Below are 24,432 nucleotides of genomic sequence, written 5' to 3' on the forward strand. Positions count from 1 at the left end.
TGACTCTCTGTCTCTCAAAAATAAATGTAAAAAAAATTTTTTTTAATTAAAAAAAGTAATGCTGCTATGCACATGCTGCACAAGTCTTTGCACAGATGAAGCACTTTAAAAACACACAATCCTAGGGCGCCTGGGTGGCTCAGTCGGTTAAGTATCCGACCCAAGGTTTTGGCTCAGGTCATGATCTCATGATTCCTGAGTTCAAGCCCTGCATCAGGGTCTGTGCTGACAGCACAGAACCTGCTTGGGATTCTTTCTCTGTCCCTCCCCCACTCACACGGTCTCCTTCTCTCTCAAATTAAATAAACTTTAAAACACACACACACACACACACACACACACACACACACAATGCTTACAACAACCTCTAAGATAAGTGGTACCATCAGCAGCAGCATCCTTATTTTCATCTTAAAGAGGAAGACACTAAGGCAGTGGGGTTTAAAAACTTGCCCAAGCTCACAAAGGCTTTAAATGGAAGAATCAGGATTTGAATCACAGCAGTCTGACTCTATCCATGTTCTTACCCACTAACCATGCTGCTCTGTTTAACTCTACTTCTAATCCATTTTCTCTATCCCCAACGCCACTACTTATCAGATAATCCGCAGCTCTCATCAGTTTCATTGCCAATAGCCTAAGTGCTCTCCCAGACACTAATCTCATCGCCCTCAAATACACCCTTATTTTGGCACCAATGTACCCTTTCTAAAACAGAAGCTGGACAGTGTCTTGACCCTTGCTTAAAGTCCTTCCATGGTTATCATCTAAGAGTGGACAAAGTTATAGTGGCCAAGGATTCATTTATTTAAAAATATTACGTGGAAATCCAATAAGCATATTAGGTTTAAAAGGGGAGATACTATGCTTTTGTTGAACAGGAAGGAAAAATGGGAGGTGGCTGAACGTATTTGGAGGAAAGCATGACCTGTAAACTGTGCCTTACATACCTACCATCTCAGAGAAGGAATCTTAGACATTTCCAAAGAACCTTTAGAACTTCTGGAATAATTCAAAAACCACCAGCATATCACTTAATCCTCTAAAAAAACTAGTTCTAATTCCCTAAGTATACCAACTCGTTTCATGCCTTCAAGTCTTTACTATATTACTCGTCCAGAAAGCTGATTTCCACTCAGCAAACTTCTCATACTTGAAAACTCTGTTCAACCATCACTTCTTCCATAGACTTTTCTAACCCTCTCCTTATGCCAACCATTGCAAACACTGCTATCTTTATCACATTCCTATGGTTGGTGTCCCTCGTGCAATATGATACTCAAAATGGAAGATAATATTTTAGATACAGTATGACTGCCACAAAGGGGAAAGGCACTACAACTCTTTCAGCAAATGTGAAACTGAGTTGGAATCAAACAGCCAACTACTGTCCCAAACAGTATGGTGTCATAATCTGCTAATAACATCAGGATAAAGTTCCCAGCTAATAATCTTTACACCTAGAGCAGAAACTTCCAAGCACCATGATTCATCACCTCAAGTAACCTTGCAAAAACTCTGGATCAAACCGACCAACTATGTTCTTCAATCCTATACCTAAGCTGCCAACTACTGCTAACAAACAACCCATTTAAAAAGCCACAAGTGGAGTCCCAACAAAATTAAGATCCCCAACAATTGCTAACCTATCAATGCTGCCTAGGAGTCCTTCAGCTTGTCCCCTTATCATCTACTTCTTTCATTTCCTTTAGATGCTATTCTGTGATCTCATCTCAGCATACAAACTCTTTTCCTACTTTTCAAACACTAGTATTAGGAAGTCACACTCTAAACTTTAGTCCCCCAAACATCAATCTCAAACAAATACTTCTACAAACTCACCAGCTTTCAACTCCTCCTTGAGGAATGCTTCATTAAATCTCACTCTCTCCCTTATATCTACATTCCCTCTGGCTCTACTGGTTCTTTCCCCTCAAATTAACTATAGATGTAAACCAAATAAATAATAAAAAGACAACACATATTCAACCAATGGCCCTTTTAGTCACCAATGCTCTCTCTTTACTTCCCATCATAGTCAACTCTCTCAAGAGTCATTTATACCACTGTCCTTCAAAGTTAGGGTGCTGATATTATCTTAGTGGTTGCTCTAGGGATTATAACTATGCATCTACTTCCAACTAATACTGACTTGATTCTGGTAAAATATAGCAACTTTATTCCAAGATGGCTCCATTTCCTCAACCTTCCTTTAGGTACTTGTATTACATCAATATATCTTCAAAATCCAGAAATAAAGTGTTACAAATACTTCTTTAAGCCCTTTTCTGTCTTTTAAAGAATTAGGAGAAGAAATGGGGAAAGAATATATTTATGTAATCTTTTATTTCCTATATATTCATCTTTTCTGATTTTCTTTAGTTCCTCCTATGGATATAAGTTGCCATTTGGTGTCATTTCCTTTCAACTTGAGCACTTCCTTAGGATGCCTTGTACAGCAGGTCTCTCAGGCCCTGGTTACTTGGGAATGTGTTTATTTTGCCTACATTCTGAAGGACAGTTTTGCTAGATACAGCATTTATGGTTCATAGGTTTTGGGGTTTTTTTATTTCGGCCTTTTAAATATGTCAATCCATTGCCTTTAGCCTCTCTTTTTTTTTTCTGGTAAGAACTCAGCTGTAAATCATGTTGCTTCCCTGTATGTGATGAGTCATTTTTCTCTTGCTGCTTTCAAGATTCTCTGTCTTTCAGCAAATTGACAATATGTGTCTAGACGTCGATGCCTTTTGGGTTTATCCCACCTGAGATTCACTGAGCTTCTTAAAACTGTAAATTAATGTTTTATTATATGTTTTGGAAGTTCTTGGTCATCACTTCTTCAAGTATTTTTTCCTGTCCCTTTTTCTTTCTCATCTCCTTCCGGAATTCCCATTACAAATATGTTCGTATACTGAATCTTGTCCCACCAGTCTCCGAGGCTCTGATTATTTTTCTTCAATGATTTTTCTCTCTGTTCTTCAGACTAGATTTTTTTTCTATTGGTATTTCAAGTTTGCTGTTTCTTCTCCCACTTCAAATCCACTACAAAACACATCTAGTGCATTTTCATTTCAGTTACTACACTTTCAACTCTAGGATTTTCATATTGTTCGTTTTTATAGTTTCTGTTTCCTTACTGAGATTTCCTATTTGTTGAGTCATTGTCATCATATTTTCCATTTAGACATGGTTTCTTTTAATTGTCTGAACAAATTTATAATAATTAAGTTTTTGCTAAAAATAACATCTAGACCTACTCGGAGAAATTTTCTACTGGCTACTTTTCTTCCTGAGTACAGATCACATGTTTGAGGTTTTTTTCTTTAACATCTACAGTGGGTTGTTTTTTTTTATGTTTATTTATTTTTGAGAGAGAGAGACAGAGTGTGACCACGGGAGGGGCAAAGAGAGAGTGGGACAAAGAATCTGAAGCAGGCTCCAGGCTCTGAGCTGTCAGCACAGAGCCCGATGCGGGGTTCGAATCCATGAACTCTAAGATTGTGACCTGAGCCGAAATCGGACACTTAACAGACTAAGCCACCCAGGTCAACATCTACAGTGTTTTCTAATAAAACTGTATATTATAGTTAATATGTTTAGCCAATTCTGGATTATGATTTTTCCTCTTGAGGACTGTTGTTTTTGTTGCTGCTTTTGTTTTACTCATTTTTATTTTTTTAGTAACCTTGTTGGAAGTAATTTGAGAATCTGTCTCCCTGTGGTATGTAGCCATTGATTCCTCCTGCTAAATTAAAAAAAAAAATCTTATGTTTATTTTTTAAATGTTTATTTCTTTATTTTGAGAGAAAAAGGGAGTGAGAGAATCCCAAGTAGGTTCTGCACTGTCAGCATAGAGCCCGACATGGGGCCCTATCTCACAAACCATGAACTCATGACCTGAGCCGAAATCAAGAGTTGCACACTTAACCAACTGAGACACCCAGGCACCCTCCCTCCCTTATTTCTATTCTTTAGCATGGCTTCCTTGACGTCATCCCTATGTCTACACTGATTAGTGATCAAACCACCTTCCACCACAAACCTACTGGTGAGTTCAGCAGTGCATTTCAAAGTTCAGAAAGCTTCAACGTCAGCCTCAGCTTTTACTCTTTGCTGGGCTTTCTCAGGACTTCTCAGAAGATGCCAGTCCCCCAGTAAGCCAGATGTGAATGAAGAATTTATCTTATCCCGTTGTGGCTCTCTCAATAACAAGATCTCCCAACTTAATTTCTGGTTAGTTGACCATTCTGTGGCCTGCCCCCAGAAAGATCACAACTGCTAGCTAGCAAGTCCCAAACTTGCTGTTTTTACTGACAACACGACTGGGCATGAGTGGGTTTTGATTTTTTGTTTTTGTCTTCTTTTCCAAATCAAGTCAGAACAAAGCTGCTCGTTTTAAGGCCAGCTCAGCTGGGGAGGGAAGAGAAAGGATATAGGGGCTCAGGCAACAAAGCCAAAGACTCCCACTATTCTCATCACAAATTCAAAAGATTTTCATGAATTAAAGCTTCTCAATGTAATGTTTGCCACTGATTCATTTTCAGAGCCCTAACAATTTTTTTAACTTTTTTTTAATGTTTATTTTTGAGAGAGAGACAGAGTGTGAGTGGGGGAGGAGCAGAGAGAGAGGGAGACACAGAATCCGAAGCAGGCTTCAGGCTGTGAGCTGTCAGCACAGATCCCGATGTGGGGATCAAACTCACGAACCTGCGAGATCACGACCTGAGGCGAAGTCGGACGCTTACCGACTGAGCCACCCAGGAGCCCTAGGCCTTAACAATTATTTTTGACAATCCTGACACTTTTGTATTTGTTCCTTAGATGGAATATTTGCCAACGTATTCACTCTGTCATTGCCTGAAGTCCTGTGATTTCTATTTATCTCATCATTTTCAATGTCTAATCTGTATATACTTTAGGTTACAGTTAATGTATTATATGACATTTATGTTTACATACATATATTTGAATAAGTTACAGTACACAATTTAAATGGTGTTATTAATAGGTTACATGATCAACTTTAGAAAACATTCTTAACTCTCAGTTTCCCCTTCCTCACTATGCACTCACACTGCAGCCCGTAACATTTTGATTTCTATTCTTACTTCACTAGTGCAACAGCTCTCTTTAAGAGCACGGAGGGGAAACCAAAGCAAAAGTGAATTATTGGGATCTCATCAAAATACAAACCTTCTGCACAGCAAAGGAAACAATCAGCAAAACAAAAAGGCAACTGACGGAATGGGAGAAGACTTCGCAAACGACATATCAGATAAAGGGTTAGTATCCAAAGTCTAGAGAGAACTTATCAAACTCAACACCCAAAAGAGAATAATCCAGTGAAGAAATAATCCAGGGAAGAAATGGGCAAAAGACATGAATAGACACTTCTCCAAAGAAGACATCCAGATGGCCAACCGACACAGGAAAAAATGCTCCACATCACTCATCATCAGGGAAATACAAATCAAACCCACAATGAGATACCACCTCACACCTGTCAGAATGGCTAACATGAACAACTCAGGCAACAACAGATGTTGGCGAGAATGCGGAGAAGGAGGATCTCTTTTGCACTGATGGTGGGGATGCAAGCTGGTGCAGCCACTCTGGAAAACAGTATGGAGGTTCCTCAAAAAATTAAAAATAGAACTACCCTACGAACCAGCAATTGCACTAGTAGGTATTTATCCAAGGGATACAGGTATGCTGTTTCGAAGGGGGACATGCACCCCAATGTTTATAGCAGCACTATCGACAATAGTCAAAGTATGGAAAGACCCCAAATGTCCATCAACAGATGAATGGATAAAAAAGATATGGTATCTATATATACAACAGAGTATTACTCAACAATCAAGAATGAAATCTTGCTATTTGCAAGTACCTGCATGGAACTAGAGGGTATTATGCAAAGCAAAATTAGTTGGAGAAAGACAAATATATGACTTCATTCATATGAGGACTTTAAAATACAAACCAAATGAACATAAGGGAAGGGAAGCAAAAATAACATAAAAACAGGAAGGGGGACAAAACATAAGAGACTCTTAAATATAGAGAACAAACAGGGTTGCTGGAGGGTTTGTGGGCTAAATGGGTAAGGGGCATTAAGGAATCTACTCCTGAAATCATTTTTGCACCATATGCTAACTAACTTGGATATAAATTAAAAATAAATAAATTATTAATTAAAAAAAAGAGAGCACTGAGAACATGTCTATCACAAAGCCAGAGGCTATCTCTCAGTCCTTATCATAATTTACCTTTTACACCATTCAATAATGCTCCTTTTTGAAATTCCTATTCCTATTCTCCTTTATAATACCTCAATCTTATTTCATCAACAGCAATTTTTTCATGTACTTCATGGCCTTACCTTCAACTTAAATACTGATGGTACTAACTAAGGGTCTTATCCTTAAACCTTTTTTTTTTTTTTAACGTTTAAATGTTAGAGAGAGAGAGAGAGAGAGAGAGAGAGGGAGGGAGAGAGTGCGCGCGCGCATGTGCACCCACGAGCAAGCAGGGGAGGGGCAGAGAGAGAGGGAGACACAGAATCTGAAGCAGGCTCCAGGCTCTAAGCTGTCAGCACAGGGTCCGACATGGGACTCAAACTCACGAGCTGTGAGATCATGACATGACCCGAGCCGAAGTCAGATACTTAACCAACTGAGCCACCTAGGCGCCCCTTAAACCTATTCTTTTCTGCATGATTCCACATCAGTGGACAACTACTATCTCTCTGGTAACGAAATGATATCCTAGGCTCCATCTTATCCCTGATTTCCAGACTGTGATCCAATGACTCGATGCACAACTTCCACCGACTGGTGCCTCAAACTCCATGTCTGAAGTAGCACAGTTCATCCAATCTATTTTTCATTCTTGTATCCTCTTACTAGATGACACTACCACTCACACACTAGCACAGTAAGAAATCTAAACAACTCAATACACTCTCACTCATTTTCTCCTTTAACAATGTCATTTTCAAAAGATTTAGTAAACCCCTGATATGTTTAATTAATGTAAAATTTAGAATACTGGCCACTTTTTTTATATTAACAATGATAAAACAAATGCCTTAAAAAGAGCAGATGGAGTTGTTATTATGCAAGGAAGGAGAGGAGAGACTGCTACTTTATAAATATACCAGCTCTGTAAATGAGCCACTGCCCGAGCCTAAATCTCAGTAATAATACTCATCAAAAAAAAAAAAAAAAAAAAATCTGTCTCACCCTCTCTTTCAATGGGGATTTAATAACAAGAGAGTAAAAAAATACTTCATATTTATTGCTGCTATGTCCATGACCCAAATTTTCAAAACAGAAATTTGGTTTGTATTTGTAATAAAAGATTCTTCCCAGAATACTTAATTGAAGTCTTTTTATATGGAAGAACAGATTCTTCAGCCTGGTAAATGGGGAAAAACATGTACTCTGGAGTCAGATAGTCCTTGGGTTAAATCTCAGCTGTATTACCGATTAGTTACACCTTAGGCAAATTATTTAGCCTCCTTGAATCTCAGTTTCTTTGTGAAGTGATGATAAAAATACCTGTATTTCAAGATTAAAATAAAAGACATGAAGTCGCTATCTTACTTCAATCCCTCATCATTCTCAGACATTAATGTATACCTTCCTAACTGGCATTGGCATGTTCCATCCCAATTCTTCCTCACATGGCAATAATTCAAGGTAAAGTTCAACTGTGTCCATTCACTCATTTAGTCATTCATTCAATAAACAATGATTGATCATTTCCCTCAGTAAATATTTCAGTCCATCAGTATGAACTGGAGAGCAAGAAGAGACATGGGGATAGATACAATGGTGAGCAAAAACAGACAGGACCCCTGATTTTCTGGAGTTCGGTGTCTGGTAGAGAGAGAAAAACCATTAAATAATTACAAAAATAAATGTAAAACCACAAGTGATATAAGTACTACTAAGAAAGGATACAGTGCAATGAGAAGGTGCGATAGGGAAACTGGCCAAGTCAGAAATGTCATTCAAAGCCCTTCATTATTTATTGAGCCTTTCCTATCTTACCAGCCTCATTTCCGGGCATTTTCTCAGATACGGCCTATATTTAAACCATACTCAACAACTTAAAGAATATGAAATATGCCATGCTTTCTCTCATCTTGAAATCTTCTGAACGGGCTACAGCATTTCTGAAACACCTTATTCCCCTTACTTGGTTCCAGCAAGAATCAGAAGGGGCAGTTCTCGCATTACTTCTTTAATACCTTCATCACACATGATGCTAATATTAATCACCAACTACACCTGGTAATTGATTTTCTCCTTTATAGATGACTTCTATTTTATGAGGAGACATTGTGAAATTATGCCCAAATCTGGTCTTCAGTATGAGTTTCCCAGCGTGCTGAAACAAATTACCACAGGTAGATAACACAGAAGAATTATAATTTATTCACTCACAGTTTTGGAAGCAAGAAGTCCAAACCTGAGGTATCACCAGGGCTTCACTCCATCTAGAGGCTTTAGGGGAGAATCTTTTCTATGCCTCTTCTAGCTTCGGGTGGCTGTCAGCTTTTCTCGACTTGTGGCTGCATAATTCTGATCTACTTGGGTCTTTTTCAAGACTGCTTTGACTATTCTGGGTCCCTTATAATTCCACACAAATTTTATAATCTGCTTGTCAATCTCTACAAAAATGCCAGCTCCGATTCTGATGGCGATTGTACTTAACCTACACATCAGTCTGAGCACTGCTGCCATCTTAACGATGTTAAAAATCCATGAACGTGGGATGTTTTTCCAATCATTAAGATCTTCTTAAGCTTCCTTCAACACTGTTTTGTACTTTTTAGACTATAATATTTGCATCTCTTTTGTTAAATTTATTCCTAAGTACTTTATTCTTACTGATGCTACTGTAAACTGAATGGTTTTATTTCTTTCATTTTCAGATCACTCATTGTAAGAATACGAAATACGATTGATATACTGCTCTTATATCCTGCAACCGTGCTGAACTTTTATATAGTTCTTATAGTTTTTCAGTGGATTTTTTTAGGACCTTCTATATACAAGATCATGTCATCTGTGAGTAGAATTAGCTTTACTTCTTCCTTTCCAATCTAGATGCCTTTTATAGGTCTTTCTTATCTAATTGCTGTGACTAGAATCTCCAGTACATTGTTTAAACAGAAGTGGAGAGAGATGAAATCTTTGTGTTATTCTTGACTGCCGGGGGAAAACATCTAGTTGTTCACCATTAAGTATAATGTTAGCTATGGGTTTTGTAGAGCTCTTAACAGATTAGGAAAGTTCCCTTGGCCGGGGTGGGGGGGGGGGGGCAGCTGGGTGGCTCAGTTGGTTGAACATCTGAATCTTGATCTTAGCTCTGGTTATGATCTCACAGTTCATGGGACTGAGCCCCACACCGGGCTCTGTGCTGGTAGCACGGAGCCTGCTTGGGATTCTCTCTCTCCCTCTCTCTCTCCCTGCCCCTTCCCTGCTCATACATGTGCTCTCTCAAAATAAATAAACATGAAAAAATAAAAAGTTAGTTCCCTTCTATTTCTAATTTGTTGAGGATAGTGTTTTTATCATGAAAAGATGTTGGATTCTGTCAAGTGCTTTTTCTGCATCGTATATGATTGTGCCATGTTTGTTTTTCCTTTCTTGATAGGATGCATTAATGGATTTTTTATGGTTAACCAACCTTGCATTCCTGGGATAAGTTCCTCTTGGTCATAGTGTGTAATTCCTTTTATATGTTAACTATTTTGTCGAGGATTTTTGCATCCATAGTCATAAGAGATACTGCCCGGTAGTCTTCTTGAGATGTCTTCGTCTGGTATTGGTATCAGGGTAATACAGACTGACCTCACAGAATGTGTTGGGAAGTGTCCACTCCTATTCTTTTCTTTTAGGAGAGTTTGTAAAGAATTGCTACTAATTCTTCTTTAAATGCCTGGTAGAATTCACCAGTGATGCCATCTGGTCCTGGACTTTTCTTTACATGTAGTTTTTTGATTACTGCTTCAATCTCTTTACTTGATGTATCTATTCATATTGTCTATTTTTTCTTGAATCAGTTTCAGTAGTTTGGGGCTTTCTAGGAATTTTCCCTATTTAATTAATTTCTGCTGTAATATCTATTGTCTCCTTCCTTCAGCTTGGTTTAGGCTTGGTATGTTCTTCCTTTTGCAATATCTTAAGGTAGAAGACTAAGTTACTGATTTAAGATCTTTGCTATTACAGGCATTTTACAGCTATAAGCATCCTCTAAGCACTGCTTTAGCTGCATCCCATAGGCTTTACTATCTTGTATCTTCATTTTCATTCATCTCCACGGTATTTTTTTCTGAATTCGCTTTTGATTTCATTGACTCTGTTTACTTCAAATTATATTAATTTTCACGTATTTGTGAGATCCACAAATGTTTTCCCACTCTTCATTTCTAGTTTCATTCCACTGTGGTTGGAAAACACACACTGTATTATTGCTAACTCTTTAAATTCACTCAGGTTTGTTTTATGGCTAAGCATATGACCAATCCTTGAGAACGTTCTGTGTTCACCTGTGAAGAATGCGTTCTGTTGTTGTTAGGTGGCCTGTTCTAAAGATGTGCTAGCTCTAGCTAACGGAGTATTGAAACCTCCAACTACCATCATTGTCTATTTCTCTCGTCATTTCTGTCGGATTTTGTTCCCTGTATTTTGGTAGCCTTATTGGACATATGATGTTTATAACTCATTATGTTTTCCTCATGTGTTGATCCTTCTATTAGTATAGAATGTTCCTCTTTACCTCTAGTAAACAAAGATAAAGTCTTTTTTGTTTTCAATTCTAATTTGTCTATATCAACATAACCAGCATTCTTCTTGTTGCTGTTTGCATAATATGTCTTTTTCCATCCTTTTACTTTCACTCTATTTGTATTTTTTAATCTAAAGTATGTCTCCTGTAAATAGCACGCAGTTGGATCATGTGGGTTTTTTTTTTTAAGTTTATTTATTTATTTTGAGAGAGACAGAGACAGCGTGAGTGGGGGAGGGGCAGAATGAGGGAAAGCCAGCGCAGGCTCCTCATTGCCAGCACAGAGCCCAACACGGGACTCAAACTCATGAAATTGAGATCATGACCAGAGTTGAAACCAAGAGTCAAATGCTTAACCAACTAAGCCACCCAGGTGCCTCAGATCATATGTTTTTAACTCTCTTTATTTATTTATTAACAATCACTGCTTCTCCATTGGATTATTCAATCCATTTACTCTTAATGTAATTACCAATGCATAGTTGACCTTGAAAAACATGGGTTTGAACTGCATAGATCTACTTATAGGTGAATTTTTTTTTAATGAATACAATACAGTACTGTAAATGTATTTTTTCTTACAATTTTAGTAAAATTTTCTTTAGCTGACTTTATTGTAATAATATAGTAATACAGTATATGATACATACAATCATACAAAATATGTATTCAACTGTTTAGGTTATCAGTAAAGTCAACAGTAGGCTATTAGTAGTTAAGTTTTCAGAAATCAAAAGTTATACATGTATTTTCGACTGCATGTGGGGGTGGGGAAGGGGGTCCACAGTCCCTCACCCTCAAGGGTCAACCCTAGTCAGATCTATGCCTGCCGTTTTATTTTTTCTTTTCTTTTTTTTTTTTTTTTTAATTTTTTTTTTTTCAACGTTTATTTATTTTGGGACAGAGAGAGACAGAGCATGAACTGGGGAGGGGCAGAGAGAGAGGGAGACACAGAATCGGAAACAGGCTCCAGGCTCTGAGCCATCAGCCCAGAGCCCGACGCGGGGCTCGAACTCATGGACCGCGAGATCGTGACCTGGCTGAAGTCGGACGCTTAACCGACTGCGCCACCCAGGCGCCCCTTATTTTTTATTTTCTTTGTATTTCATATAATTTTTGTTGTTCTATTCCTTCATTACTGCCTTCTTTTGCATTTAATGAATATTTTCTTTTTTTAATTTTAACATTTTTTAATTTTTTTTTAACATTTATTTTTGAGAGACAGAGAGAGACAGAGTATGAGCAGGGGAGGGGAAGAGAGAGAGAGAGAGAGAGAGAGAGAGAGAGAGAGAGAGAGAGACTGTAGCAGGCTCCAGGATCTGCGCTGTCAGCCAAGAGCCCCATGCGGGGCTCAAACTCACGACCTGCAAGATCATGATCTAAGTTGAAGTCAAAAGCTAAGCCGACTGAGCCACCCAGGCACCCCATTTGGTGAGTATTTTCTAATGAAGTATTTCAATTTCTTTAATAATTTTTTATAATTTAAAAAACATTTTTTTAGTGAATGCTCTAGTGCTTACCCTATATATTTTATCTTATCCAAATGGCTTCTAGCTTATATTATCTTAATTTTGCAGTGACTATATGGAACTATTACTTCTTTATAGCTCTATTCCTTTTACTCCCTTTTGTAATAATTGTTCAATAAACATGACATCAATTAATGGTACAGATCCAACAATACATTGTTATAATTTTTCTTTACCGTCTGTAGTGAGTTCCTTAGCCCAGTGTAGTTTTTATCACACACCTCCTTTGGGCTGTTACCGGCAAATATATTACATATATATTGCATTATAGGGAATGCATTTTTTTATATACATTATTTCATAAAACTGCTTTTTAAATATGTTAAGAGAAGAAAGGAGAAAAGTATGCATCTCCTGTCTTTTACAGTTACATAATTACCTTTACTGGTGCTTTTTATTTTTTTATGTAGACTCAAAACTACCATATGGGGTTACCTGCTTCTACCCTGAAGAACTTCCTTTAGTATTTCTTGTAAAGTGGAGCCCTCAGTTTTTGATTATCTGGGAATTCTCCCAGTTTTTTACTTTTGAGAGAGAGAGAGGAAGAGAGAGACAGAGACAGAGAGAGAGAGAGAACACATGCACGCAAATTGGGGAGGGGGAGAGAGAAACCTGAAGCAGGCTCTGTACTGACAGCACAGAGCCTGACACAGGCGGGGGGGGGCCCTCAAACCTATGAACCCTAAGATTATGACCTGAGCCCAAGCCGGATGTTCAACCAGTTGAGCCACCCAGGCGCCCCATCTCCCAGGTTTTGATAATCGGGGAAAGTATTTATTTTGCCTTCGTTTTTAAAAGACACCTCTACTGGGTGTCTGTAAGATTTTGGTTCATAGTTTTTTTTTTTCCTTTGAGCACTTTGAAAATGTTATCCTATTGCCTTCTGGCCTGCATTGTTTGAGCTAAAAAGTCATTGCTAACCTAATGGGGTTCCCTATAAGTGACATGTCATTTATCTCTCATTGCTTTCAGTATTTCCTCCTTGTCTTTGACTTTCACTATTCTTTCACTATGTAACTGTTTCAAGATCTCTGTGTTTAATACTACTTGGATTTTGGGGCACCTGGGTGGCTCAGTCGGTTACACAGCCGACTTGGGCTCAGGCCATGATCTCGCAGTTCATGAGTTCGAGCCCCGCGTTGGACTCTGTGCTGACAGCTCAGAGCCTAGAGCCTGCTTCTGATTCTGTGTCTCCCAATCTCTCTGCCCCTCCCCCCCTTGTGCTCTCTCTCAAAAATAAATAAAAACATTTTTAAAAATACGACTTGGATTTTGTTTAGCTTTCTGCATATTTAGGTTATTATTTTTCTATAATTTGTGAAGTTCACAGCCATCATTTCCTGTCATATTTTTTCTTTTCCTTTCTCTCTCACCTTCTGGTACTCCCATTAGGCTTATGTAGTTGCACTTCATAGTGCCCACATTTCTCTTAAGTTCTGTTCCTCGTTTTTCTCCCTCTTCTTGAAATTACATACTCTCCATCAATCTATCCACACTACACGTTTGCTTCGTCTTCTGCCAGTTCAAATCTACAGTTAAGCCTCTCTAATAAATTCTTTCTTTCAGTCATTTTACCTTCCTATTCCATGATTTCCATTTGGTTCATTTTTTAAAAAATGATTTCTATTTCTTTATTGAAACTCTAATTTGATGTGACATTGTCACCATATCTTCCTTTACCACTTCAATCGTGAGTTCCTTTATTTCTGTGAACATGTCTATAACGGCTACCTTAAAGAAACTGTCTGGTGTCTCCGACAGTTTCTTGGCTTGCTTTTTTTCCAGTGCATGGGTCATACTTTCCCGTTTCTTTGCATGGTTCATATTTTTTTGTTGTTGGAAACTACACATTTCAGATAATATATCATAGCACCTCTGGCTACTGGTACACTTCTCCCCTTCCAGCACATGTTACTGTTATCTGCTTGTTTATTTGTTTCGTGACTAATGGACTGTGTCAGTGAAGTTTATTCTCCCATAGTGTTCAGCTTCTGTTGTTGTTCCACAGGGAAGCACAGATTTGGTATATCCACAGTTACCCTCAGCTCACGGGATCACCATGGTTGGGGGGGTGCTCTCTTCCTGTCTTTCCTTAACCACACCCAGCTGTTAAACTCCAATAATTGCTGGCTGGTTGCTCTATTGTTTTCAACAATGCCCTGGGGAATAAATTGGTCTTTAAACAATCAAATTCCGATTCCTTTGAAGGAATAGTTTCTGAGATCAGTGTCTGACTTTTGTTCTGACCTCTGGAAGGCTCGTTCGACGTTTTATTCCCTGGATCTCCTATGGGGTAGCTTGTACCTTGAATCTCCTCTCAAATGCCTTTACCACAACCTCCACTGTTCTTATGAATGCTTTTAGCCTTGAACTTCCTCATACTCTGCTGCAAATGAAGTCAGTTCCTTTGTGAACAAATTAGGAGCTATGTCTTAAGGTCTGTGCCTCTCTTTAGGCAAATCTCTGAGCCAGGGGTCTGAAGTCAGCTGTGGGGGACAAAGGCAAAGTTCCCTCCGAGTGGCACTCCCACTATAGGAGCTGAGAGCTCATTGGGAGGAGAGGGGCACAGTCTGGAGTCCTCTCAGTTTTCCTCTAGTGGGATGGAACTACCAACTTACAACCTGAGGCAAGAACAGTCTGGGCTCCAATATTCTCAGTGTGCTGCGACCAAACTCTACAACTAGAGGCTAGGCAGAAGAAGGGAGTCCCTGCTCCTAAACTACATTCACCCAAGACTTCGCGGTAACAGGCAGCTGGGGACTGGAAGAGAATGCTGATGTCCTGTTCCTCCAGGAGCCATTAGTCTAGGTCAGGGTTGGAGGGTCCTGTAGTCTGAACTGGAATCTCCCCCTCACTGAGTTGACAAGGAGGGAGCAGTAATGGTTTAAAAACCACAGCCTCATTTCTTACCAAATTTTCATAGATGCTCTTGAATAAATGTCTTCATTTGCTGTTCACACTTAGAACCATGGTTTTGGGGGTTTTCAGCACTTTTCACGTTTCACTGGGAAGCGGGTCAGCGGAGATCCTCATCCTGTCATGACAGATGTCAACTGCCCAGTTGTTCTTTAACATGGAAGTGAAGGAAGCAAAGTGCTAGGGATCTATTTGTGTGATATCGTTTAATCTTCACAACTGTGAGGCAGATATTAAAGACCTCACTTTTACAGACCATGAAACTGAGTCCCAGAAGCATTTGATAACTTGCTCCAATCAAAACAGCAAATAAGGGGCGCCTGGGTGGCGCAGTCGGTTAAGCGTCCGACTTCAGCCAGGTCACGATCTCGCGGTCCGTGAGTTCGAGCCCCGCGTCGGGCTCTGGGCTGATGGCTCAGAGCCTGGAGCCTGTTTCCGATTCTGTGTCTCCCTCTCTCTCTGCCCCTCCCCAGTTCATGCTCTGTCTCTCTCTGTCGCAAAAATAAATAAACGTTGAAAAAAAAAAAAAAAAAAAACAGCAAATAGGGGGCAAGTAGCTGACTCAAAACCAGGTCGAACTGCCTCCAAAGTTCATGTTCTTGATCATGCCCATCTTTTCATCTTTTATAAGCCTTTCCATCCTTTTAAAAACCTGAGCTCATGCAATAGTCATATCCCTGTGCAGTCACAATGATTTATTTAGGTAATACATCATTTTCTTTCTCATCTAGGTCTTTTATAATAATACCAAGAGAAGTACTATTCTGTTTGTTCATGCCTTAAGCTACATTTCCACAAAGAATCTCTAACCAGGGCATTATTATCTTTTCTGTACTTTTAAAAACTGTTTTTCTGAAGAGCAAGGTAGATCTGATATGCAATGGATTGGAGTCTTTGATTATTATAAATATTAAGATGACAAGGCCTCTTTTCTCCCAAGACTACTATTGTACACAAGCACATACACAAAGTCAATTAAAAATATTATTAGGAAATGAAAATACAGCCTTGAAAAAACACTCTGAAGACTTTTAGGCCCAAATTGTAAGATTTCAAGGAAAGCTTTTAACACACACAGACGCAAAATCCATACAATCACAAATGACCAGTCACTAATAAAAAGATTCTACTTTAGGGGCCCCTGGGTGGCTCAGTCATTGAAGCATCGGGCTCTGTGCTGACAGTTCAGAGCCTGGAGCTGCTTCAGATTCTTTGTCTCCCTCTCTCTCTGCCCCTCCCCCACTTGCGTGCGTGCTGTCTCTCTCTCGAAAATAAACATTAAAAAAAAAAAAAAAGAAGATTCTACTTTCAAAGTTATCTCATACGTTTAGATACACTTAAAAACTTAAAAAAAAAAAAAATTGGACCACAATGTAAACTAAAACATAATCCAAAAAATAAATAATCTACATGAACCTAAAGAAGAAACATTTCTCTGTAGTTACTTACCAAACAAATTAAAAATAACAAGACATGTGAATCTAAATGTGAAAAGTTTAGCTTTTACCTCTACTTGGCTCCATTTATCACTGTTACAAAAAAAAAAAAAAAATTTTTTTTTTTGGCCCGTTTTTACCACCTCAAAAAGTCTGATTTCCTGGTAACAAATCCCACTGTTTAATTCTGATGTTGTGCTAAGTGTTTAAGAAAAAAAAAAAAAAAAAAGTTACTGCAGACAGAACCTCCCAAACTGTAAGAATCATCAAGGGAGCTGGGAACACGCAGTAAGGAATACAGTTACATGTTATATGTAAACAAAATTTAAAGAAAGCATTAGAATGAGACTGTTGGCTCCAAGGGGCGCCTTCACACAAAACAGAGGCCCATCCACTGCGGGGGTTCTGCCACACACGGTGACCCCAGGCAGATGTAGCAATAGCAAAGACCCTCGGCTGCAGGCACCTGCTGTATGTTGTTCAGTAGGGAGGTTTGTTTTTGCAGATCTTTAATCCCAACTGTTACCACCTGATGGAAATAAACAGAACACCTCTGCTGCGGAAACAAAGAGGGTGAAGGGACTTAAACAGGTAAACCAAAATAAATGAAAATTCTTGATTGAAAAGGACAGCATCAAGTGACAGCCACTCAAGTGACAAAGGCGTTGAATGGCTATTTTAGGTTTGCAATAGTGTGCTCAATAGCTTTTTAAAGAATGCAATAGAGGTACTTACCAAATATTTCCCCTCCACTAGCATATTCTGTCACCAGATAAATCATCCGTTCTGTCTCCATAACCTGGTACAAAGGCAGGAAAGCGACAGATAGTGACACAAATGACAGGCTGATATCATGGGAAGAGAAACTAAGGAATCCTCTTTTGTTGTCTGAAATATTAATAACCATTACTGCTTACAGGAAACTTAAAACACTGGAGGGGAGACACACATAAATGCTATAAAGAAGAAAGGGGGGAAATAGGGATCCCTTCACGTTCTTAAACGTAGGAAGGATTTACTGCTTGAGACGGACGTTTTGTTGTTTCATGAGGCCTCTGCAATCTCGTAAGCTCCACAAAACTGAGAAGCAAAGAAGCTGCCAAAAACCAGAAAATTCACATTCGACACTGATCACTTCTAAGGTCAAAAATGTTCCCCCCAAGACCCAATCAAAACAAAAAAAGCCTAGGGAAAATGGTGGGAATCACTTAAGAACTGCATAGAAGTCACATATGGATATGTTTTTTTAAGGGACAGGACAACTTTCCTCCCTGCCATCCATTTCTTCAAAATTGGGAAGAATCATGTAAATATTCAACACTGCAATATAAATTACTCATCTGTATTTTGTTTTGGTCCCTATTTTGCCTTTTTTATTTAGTTTTATTGTGTTGGCAGTCCTTTCTTCCTTTTTTACCTTTATCACTAAATATTTTTTAAGGTAATGTATGAGTATATATGCTCATGATAAATTTTTTAAATGCCGGTATGTGAACAAAAGGCCAAAGATTTTCCTCTTCCCAGCCCCCTCCTCCCATTCCCCCAAAGGAAACACTGTCCATAAGTCATTTATTCCGTATCATTCTAGAGCAATGCTGATCAACAGAATACAATGTAGGCCTCATATATAATTTTAACTTTTCTAACAGCCATATTAATAAGTTTTAAAAAAGTATTTTTAAAACTTAGTATTTTATTTATCCCAGTAGTCCAAAACATTATCATTTCAGTTCCTCATTTGCTGTAGCTACATTTTGATACTCAATAGCCATGTGTGGCCAGTGGCTATCATACCGGGCAATACAGCTTTAGACTTTCACCATAATTCATTGGTAATTATTTTGCTCAATTATTTCCTAGTTACTTGAGCTTTGATATCTTTACACATCAATATCATGTAACAGCATTATGTGTTATAATAGTAAATCTCTTCTCTTCTTTGGTATGGTTTCATGGTAATCTGTCACATGAGTGCACGTTACTTTTTCAATTTAGTAACTGTATTGTACTTTTTTCTCTCTTTAATTTTTAAAAACCATATACTGGTGGTATTAGCTCATTGTTTGTTACATGCATTGCTTCCAAGATCTTCCTGTATGTTGATTAACACAACAAAACGTCAATGCTCTACATATATGCAGGTGTTGAGTAAAAAAAAAAAGAAAATTTTAAAAAATCGCATATCTCCTGGGGCTCCTGGGTGGCTCAGTGGGCTAAGCATCCGACTTCAGCTCAGGTCACGATCTCACGGTCCGTGAGTTCGAGCCCCGCGTCGGGCTCTGGTCTGATGGCTCAGAGCCTGGAGCCTGCTTCCGATTCTGTGTCTCCCTCTCTCTCTGCCCCTCCCCTGTTCATGCTCTGTCTCTCTCTGTCTCAAAAATAAATAAACATTAAAAAAAATTGTATATCTCCTTTGTACCCCCAGGTCTTTTATTGACTGCAAATGTTCTTTTACTCTTAAATTTTTCAGTAGTTCAAAAACTTTCCTATACAGTTACCTATATTTGGCTTCCTCTACAAATTGACGATTTGGCAAATGACCTGAAAACTACCTTGATACTATTTATAAAGACAATTTGACAGCCATTCACCCTGGCAGCTCAGAATCCCCTATTAACAATACTAGCTGCCAGAGAGCAAAATTAAAGCTTAAAAGAGGGCATTGTTCAAAGTCATGCCTGAAACTGAGACTTCTTATAAGCTAATGAAATCCTGGGTAAGGAAGATAAACTTGGAGAATTCAGTTGTAAGGTTAATACCTCCAAGTTAACCTCTTGAGGAAAGTTGGCCTAATAACCCTTCAATTATTTAAAGATGATTTATTTTAAAAAGTGAGGTCAAGAAGTTTACTCAGTTGATCAGGATAGGAAGGAAACAGAGGTTAGACACCTCCGAGTTTGCAGACGTTAAGTCTTCAGGCAACACCAAGAAGCTTTCACGAGTTTGCTTCTGGGGCACAACGTAGGTGTGGCTCAACAGAATTTGGTCTGATAAATTTCAACAAGTCTGCTCCTGCTGATCTAATTCATTTCATTATGTGAACAGCTGATGCCAGAAAAGAGCCCTAAAGCTGTAGCCTTAACCACACACACTAACATCACAACATGCTTTCCTTTCCATAAAGTTAATAGACTCTGAAAGCCTGCCCATTGTGCCTCCACCCTTACACATGGTGCCATGTCTGGGCCAGTAACCTTTACTGCAGAGTAACAGCAGCAAATGAACCGAGTGGGTGGCCACTTCCTGAACAACTAGGTGATGGCTGTTCTGGTAGAAAGCAGCAAGCAGGGCTGGCCTTATGCAGAGGCAGAGCTTGTGACTGCCAACACACTGCAATTTGAGAAGCACCCCAAAGCCCCACCTCTCCCAAAATATCTCTTCCACCAGCCTGCTAAGGCAAGGTCCTCTCTTCCTATCCGGCTTGAAATTCCAGCCATTAGACTTATTGCTTTTGCAGTAAAGCAAGGGAATTGTTGAGGGTGGCATGAAATATGCATACTTCTCGGGAAGGTAAGAGAACTAGAAGGGAAATCTCTTCCATTACACAAAATCAATCTCACGGTTACCAAAATAATCAAATGCTACCTCAGAAAACGTAATCTAGGACCCTACTAGAAAAGAGGTGGGTTCTGACTGACCAAAGGGGCCATAGTTAAAATATCCTTTTCCATCATACGTCATACCAGGATCACAGAAATGAGCATTTAAGTGATGTTAGAAAAAGATAATGTTATATTCACCTCTAGCTTTTCATCCCTAAGAATTCTCCGTTCCTTCTGGCTTTCCCATTCTGTTTTAGGATTTGGACCTACATAAATAAGTTCTTGTCATCTTCTGAATAATCTTTTTGTGTAATTCTCACAAAGAATGGTCCCCAAGCTTTAAAGAACAAATGTGAAAGGCCTACATGGGTAAGGTAGAGCTTACTAGTAAAGAGCCAGGTAAAACATGAGTGCTGAATGTGGAGATAAAAGGGTGGGGAAAACAGGAGGATAAACATATGAACACAGAAACCAAGAAAAGCTGGAGATGTTCACCCAGACACCTTTTCCTCAAAGGCACCTATACACATAAAATGACCATCCTGGATTCTTCGCTGCCATACGCTACCCCACTAGGGAACCTACCTGGTAGAGCCTGATGATGTGGGGGTGGCAAAGCATTTTCATAATTTGAACTTCCCGGAAAATCTTCTTCAAGTTTTCTTCATCCAGCTGGGTCTTGTCTATGATCTTGATAGCAACCTGAGAACAGAGGGAAAAAATGTACTCTGATGCATTATTAAAAGCAGTTTACTAAGGAAAATTAAATCCACTTGAACACATTATATTCCACAAAATATAAGTTGCCACTATTGTGTTTACAGACTGTCAATGAAGAAAATGAATTCACTTTTTAAAAAGTCAGGAAATGTATTCCTAGCAAGTTGGTTTCAAAGGAACAGACTCCAAAAGCTAATGGGTGTTTCTGCCATTTCTTAAACCACTCCTACAGTAAAACCTTATGGCAAACAAAATACTTCAGTGCTCCACACATGTGGTCTCATTCTGGGAAAATCATGCTTTGATGCGGGCCATGAGATGTTGGGCCTCTTATTAAGATAAGAGGCTTACATCACAAGTACATGATAAGTCAGTAAGACTGGACCAGAAATTACACGGATGCATCCCACATCTCACCAGATGCGTGCGTAACTCCACAGTCCTGGGGGTGGAACAGGCAGAGGTCACTACACACTGAACATCTGCTGGGCGCCGAGCATTGCTCTTCGTGCTTTCCGAGCACTCAATCATTTAAACCTCACAATACCCTACGTTATTATTAACCTTATCTTACAAATACGGAAACTGAGACATACACAGATTAAGTAATTTACTCAAGATTAAGTAATGTAAACTGGCATGTGGTAGATCCAGGATTAAAGCCCAGGTAGGTTGACTTTAGAGTCAAATTCTTAACAGTAATGCTATAAAAATCTGAAGCTCTTTCTGTACCGCAGATACACTCCTTCAGCATCAAACATCTATTTTGCTCATCATTCTTAGGACATCCAGCAGCAGGTACATTTTAAAACAGAATGAAAGATGAAGAACGTTTATAACCCATTGTATATAAACTTCGTCATTATTCCTAGTGAATGAAATACTCAAAATACTGTGTTGCCCCAAAATATCTGTATCTCCATCTCAGTCAATCAGCAAGTAGGCAAAGAATATTAGTTTGATGAAGGACCAAGACAAGGTAAATTCTAGCTCCTTTCAATGCTAAAATTCTGTGATTCCCCACACTGAGAGAGGGAAAGGAAGTTTACTAGTAAGAAAAAGAAAAGAAAAACCAGAGAAGCAAAATTTCAACAATAAAAATGTTCAGTCCAGAGCAATAAAGACGATAAAGAACCATACATGGGAGATGATTCAAATGTAAGAATGACTAACATAAAGTAACTCTGAAGTTGTTTCAGATGTTAGAATGAAGACTAATGGGAGAAAGGCCCAGGGAGACAAATTTCAGCTCAATTCAAAGAACATTTAAGCCCTGCCTAATGATGGAAAGTAATAAAGTGAGCTGGATGTAGCTCAGCCTACAATAATTAAAGCAGATGCAGCCTTAACTTCAAGGGACTCACAATCTAGTTGGGGAAAGACATGTGTGAAACAGACAACAATACAACGTTGGAAACACAATCGGCAAAGCTACGTACAAGTTATGACGGTGGAACAGAGGATCGAGTGTGACCTTCACCTGCGGGAGAAGCTGACCTACAGAAAGACTTTACCAACAAAGCAGAACTTGAGAAAAGAAAGAAGTGGGACAGGCAGAAAAGAGGGTAGGAAATCTTACAGGAGAAATAGTAAAACCGTTAACAAATCTCACCGGCTGTCTGATCTCCTATAAGAAGCCTTGCACCAAATCACCCCAGATTAGCGGGGATAGCTCAGTGGTAGAACATCTGACTGCCTATCACCCTGGACTGTTAGCGTTTCTACTTCTCCTCATTACTGTGCCATATATCACACACAGGACCTTAACTCCAGCAATTAGTCTGGCATCTGCAACTGGTTCTCTAAGAACGGCTCCCAAAACAACTGGGGGAAAAAAAAAATCACAGTTTACAATGTCTTTTTATATAACAAATATCTGGGTCTTAATTAATTATTAATAAAATAGCACATTATACTTTACAGATTACTTTCATATACATAACATGCTTATAAACTTGCAGCCATATGCCGTGGCAGAGCTTTCCAACTGGTGTGCTAGAAATGGATTACAAGTGTATCCAAGGCCATGGGTCGGGGCAGTGGATCACCTCCGGCCTCAAGAAACCTCATCTGTCTACCCCAGAGAAAATACGATCATTTTCTGCGTATGCCACAACACACAAGAAGTTGGGAAGCAATACTAGTTTTGCTGATCACCAACTGTCCAAGGACTGGACCTCAAATCCCCTAACCTGCCTATGCCTACCAATGGATGGCACTGAAAAGTAATGGGGGGCAAGGATGAAGACAGTTAATGAGGGCTTTTAATGCATTTAACCATATTTTTGTACTTCTTCACACCCAAGAGAATACTGAGTCACACTGTAATTGGGGGAGTCATATAGTAGGGCCTCCTAATTCACGTGAACTCATTCTGAATTTCATTTGCTCTCTGAGGCAGTAAGATTTTCATCAAGGGAAAGAGAAAACCAAACCTAATCACCTATGAGAACAAACTGGCTTTAAGATCTTATATTCTGTGCACCTAATAAATATTTTTAATTTAATAAAGATAACGGTATAGCATGGATGTAGTTTCACATTTCATAACAAGCAATCTGACTTCACATAAAGGGAATATGGTCCTACGTACTGAAATGTATCCCTGTCTTTTCAGGGAAAATTGCATTAAGTATAATCTGTTCTTAGAAGGCGGAAGCAGAGAGGTTTTAATACATTAAAGCATCAAATTCCTGTCTACTCTTCAATGAGACTCCAGATTCAACAAGACACAGGCAAAGCTTTGCCTACCAGCTGAATACAGTGTCAAGAGGAAGGACTCTGGTGTCAAGCTCCTGGGTTCGAAATCTTGGAGCTGCCCTTTAATGTATAACTTGGAGCAAACTATTTAATTTTTCTATGTCCCTTACCTAAAAACTGTGGGCAACTATTGAACCTGCTTTAAGGGTTGCCGGGGATGTACTAAGCTAATGGATGCAACCTGCTTAGTACAATGCCTGGCATGTGGTAAACATGCAATACACATTAATTATAGGTACTGCTGTCGTGATTTGTTTTCCGGAATCAAGCCTTAAACTTCAGGCATTCCTCGGAAAAAATGAGATTTGCTTTACTCCACAACATAATCCTGGATCTCAAAAACATCAGTCCCTTAAATCGAGGGGCAAGTTGAGGGGACCAAGAAGCAAAAGAGCTAAGAATTTGTGGGCAGCATCCAGAACCAACTGGTTACTTCCAGCTGATGTGGGAAGAACATGGAAGGAATGTAGCTAGGGGGGGAAATGCATTCCATTTGGGAAAGTCACACCAAGCCAAAAGATGGAACCCACAGCAAGACCTGATCCTGAGGGCTGGGCCGGGGACAGCGAGCTCTGCTTCTTCATGGCAGGCCGGGCTCCCCGCCCTCCACACTAGGTACTAACACCAGAGAGGAGGACACACATGTTATTTGGCTCCAATTTTAGCTGCAAACTGAAAAGTGGAGATTTGAGAAAATGGAAAAATACCGATGAAACAGAGAAGCTA

General features: G+C 39.2%; 1 protein-coding gene across 5 annotated transcripts in view; it reads right to left on the minus strand.

Moving 5' to 3' along the window:
- Positions 1 to 24,432, minus strand: part of SIK3 (SIK family kinase 3) — a 243,912-nt gene that overhangs the window by 98,300 nt on the left and 121,180 nt on the right. For 4 of the 5 annotated variants that reach the window (XM_047070395.1, XM_047070394.1, XM_047070399.1 and 1 more), the window contains exons 2-3: positions 20,812 to 20,928; positions 17,420 to 17,483 (exon numbers count right to left, since the gene is read on the minus strand). In XM_047070395.1, the coding sequence (XP_046926351.1) occupies positions 17,420 to 17,483; positions 20,812 to 20,928 (181 nt within the window). Of the gene's footprint in view, positions 1 to 17,419; positions 17,484 to 20,811; positions 20,929 to 24,432 lie in introns of those variants that run through there. The other variant, XM_047070397.1, reaches the window with a different exon arrangement.

This window comes from Lynx rufus, unplaced genomic scaffold (assembly GCF_022079265.1).
Source record: "Lynx rufus isolate CCGP_SWC_20201006 ecotype Redwood Valley unplaced genomic scaffold, mLynRuf1.p SCAF_9, whole genome shotgun sequence".
Lineage (NCBI taxonomy): Eukaryota > Metazoa > Chordata > Mammalia > Carnivora > Felidae > Lynx > Lynx rufus.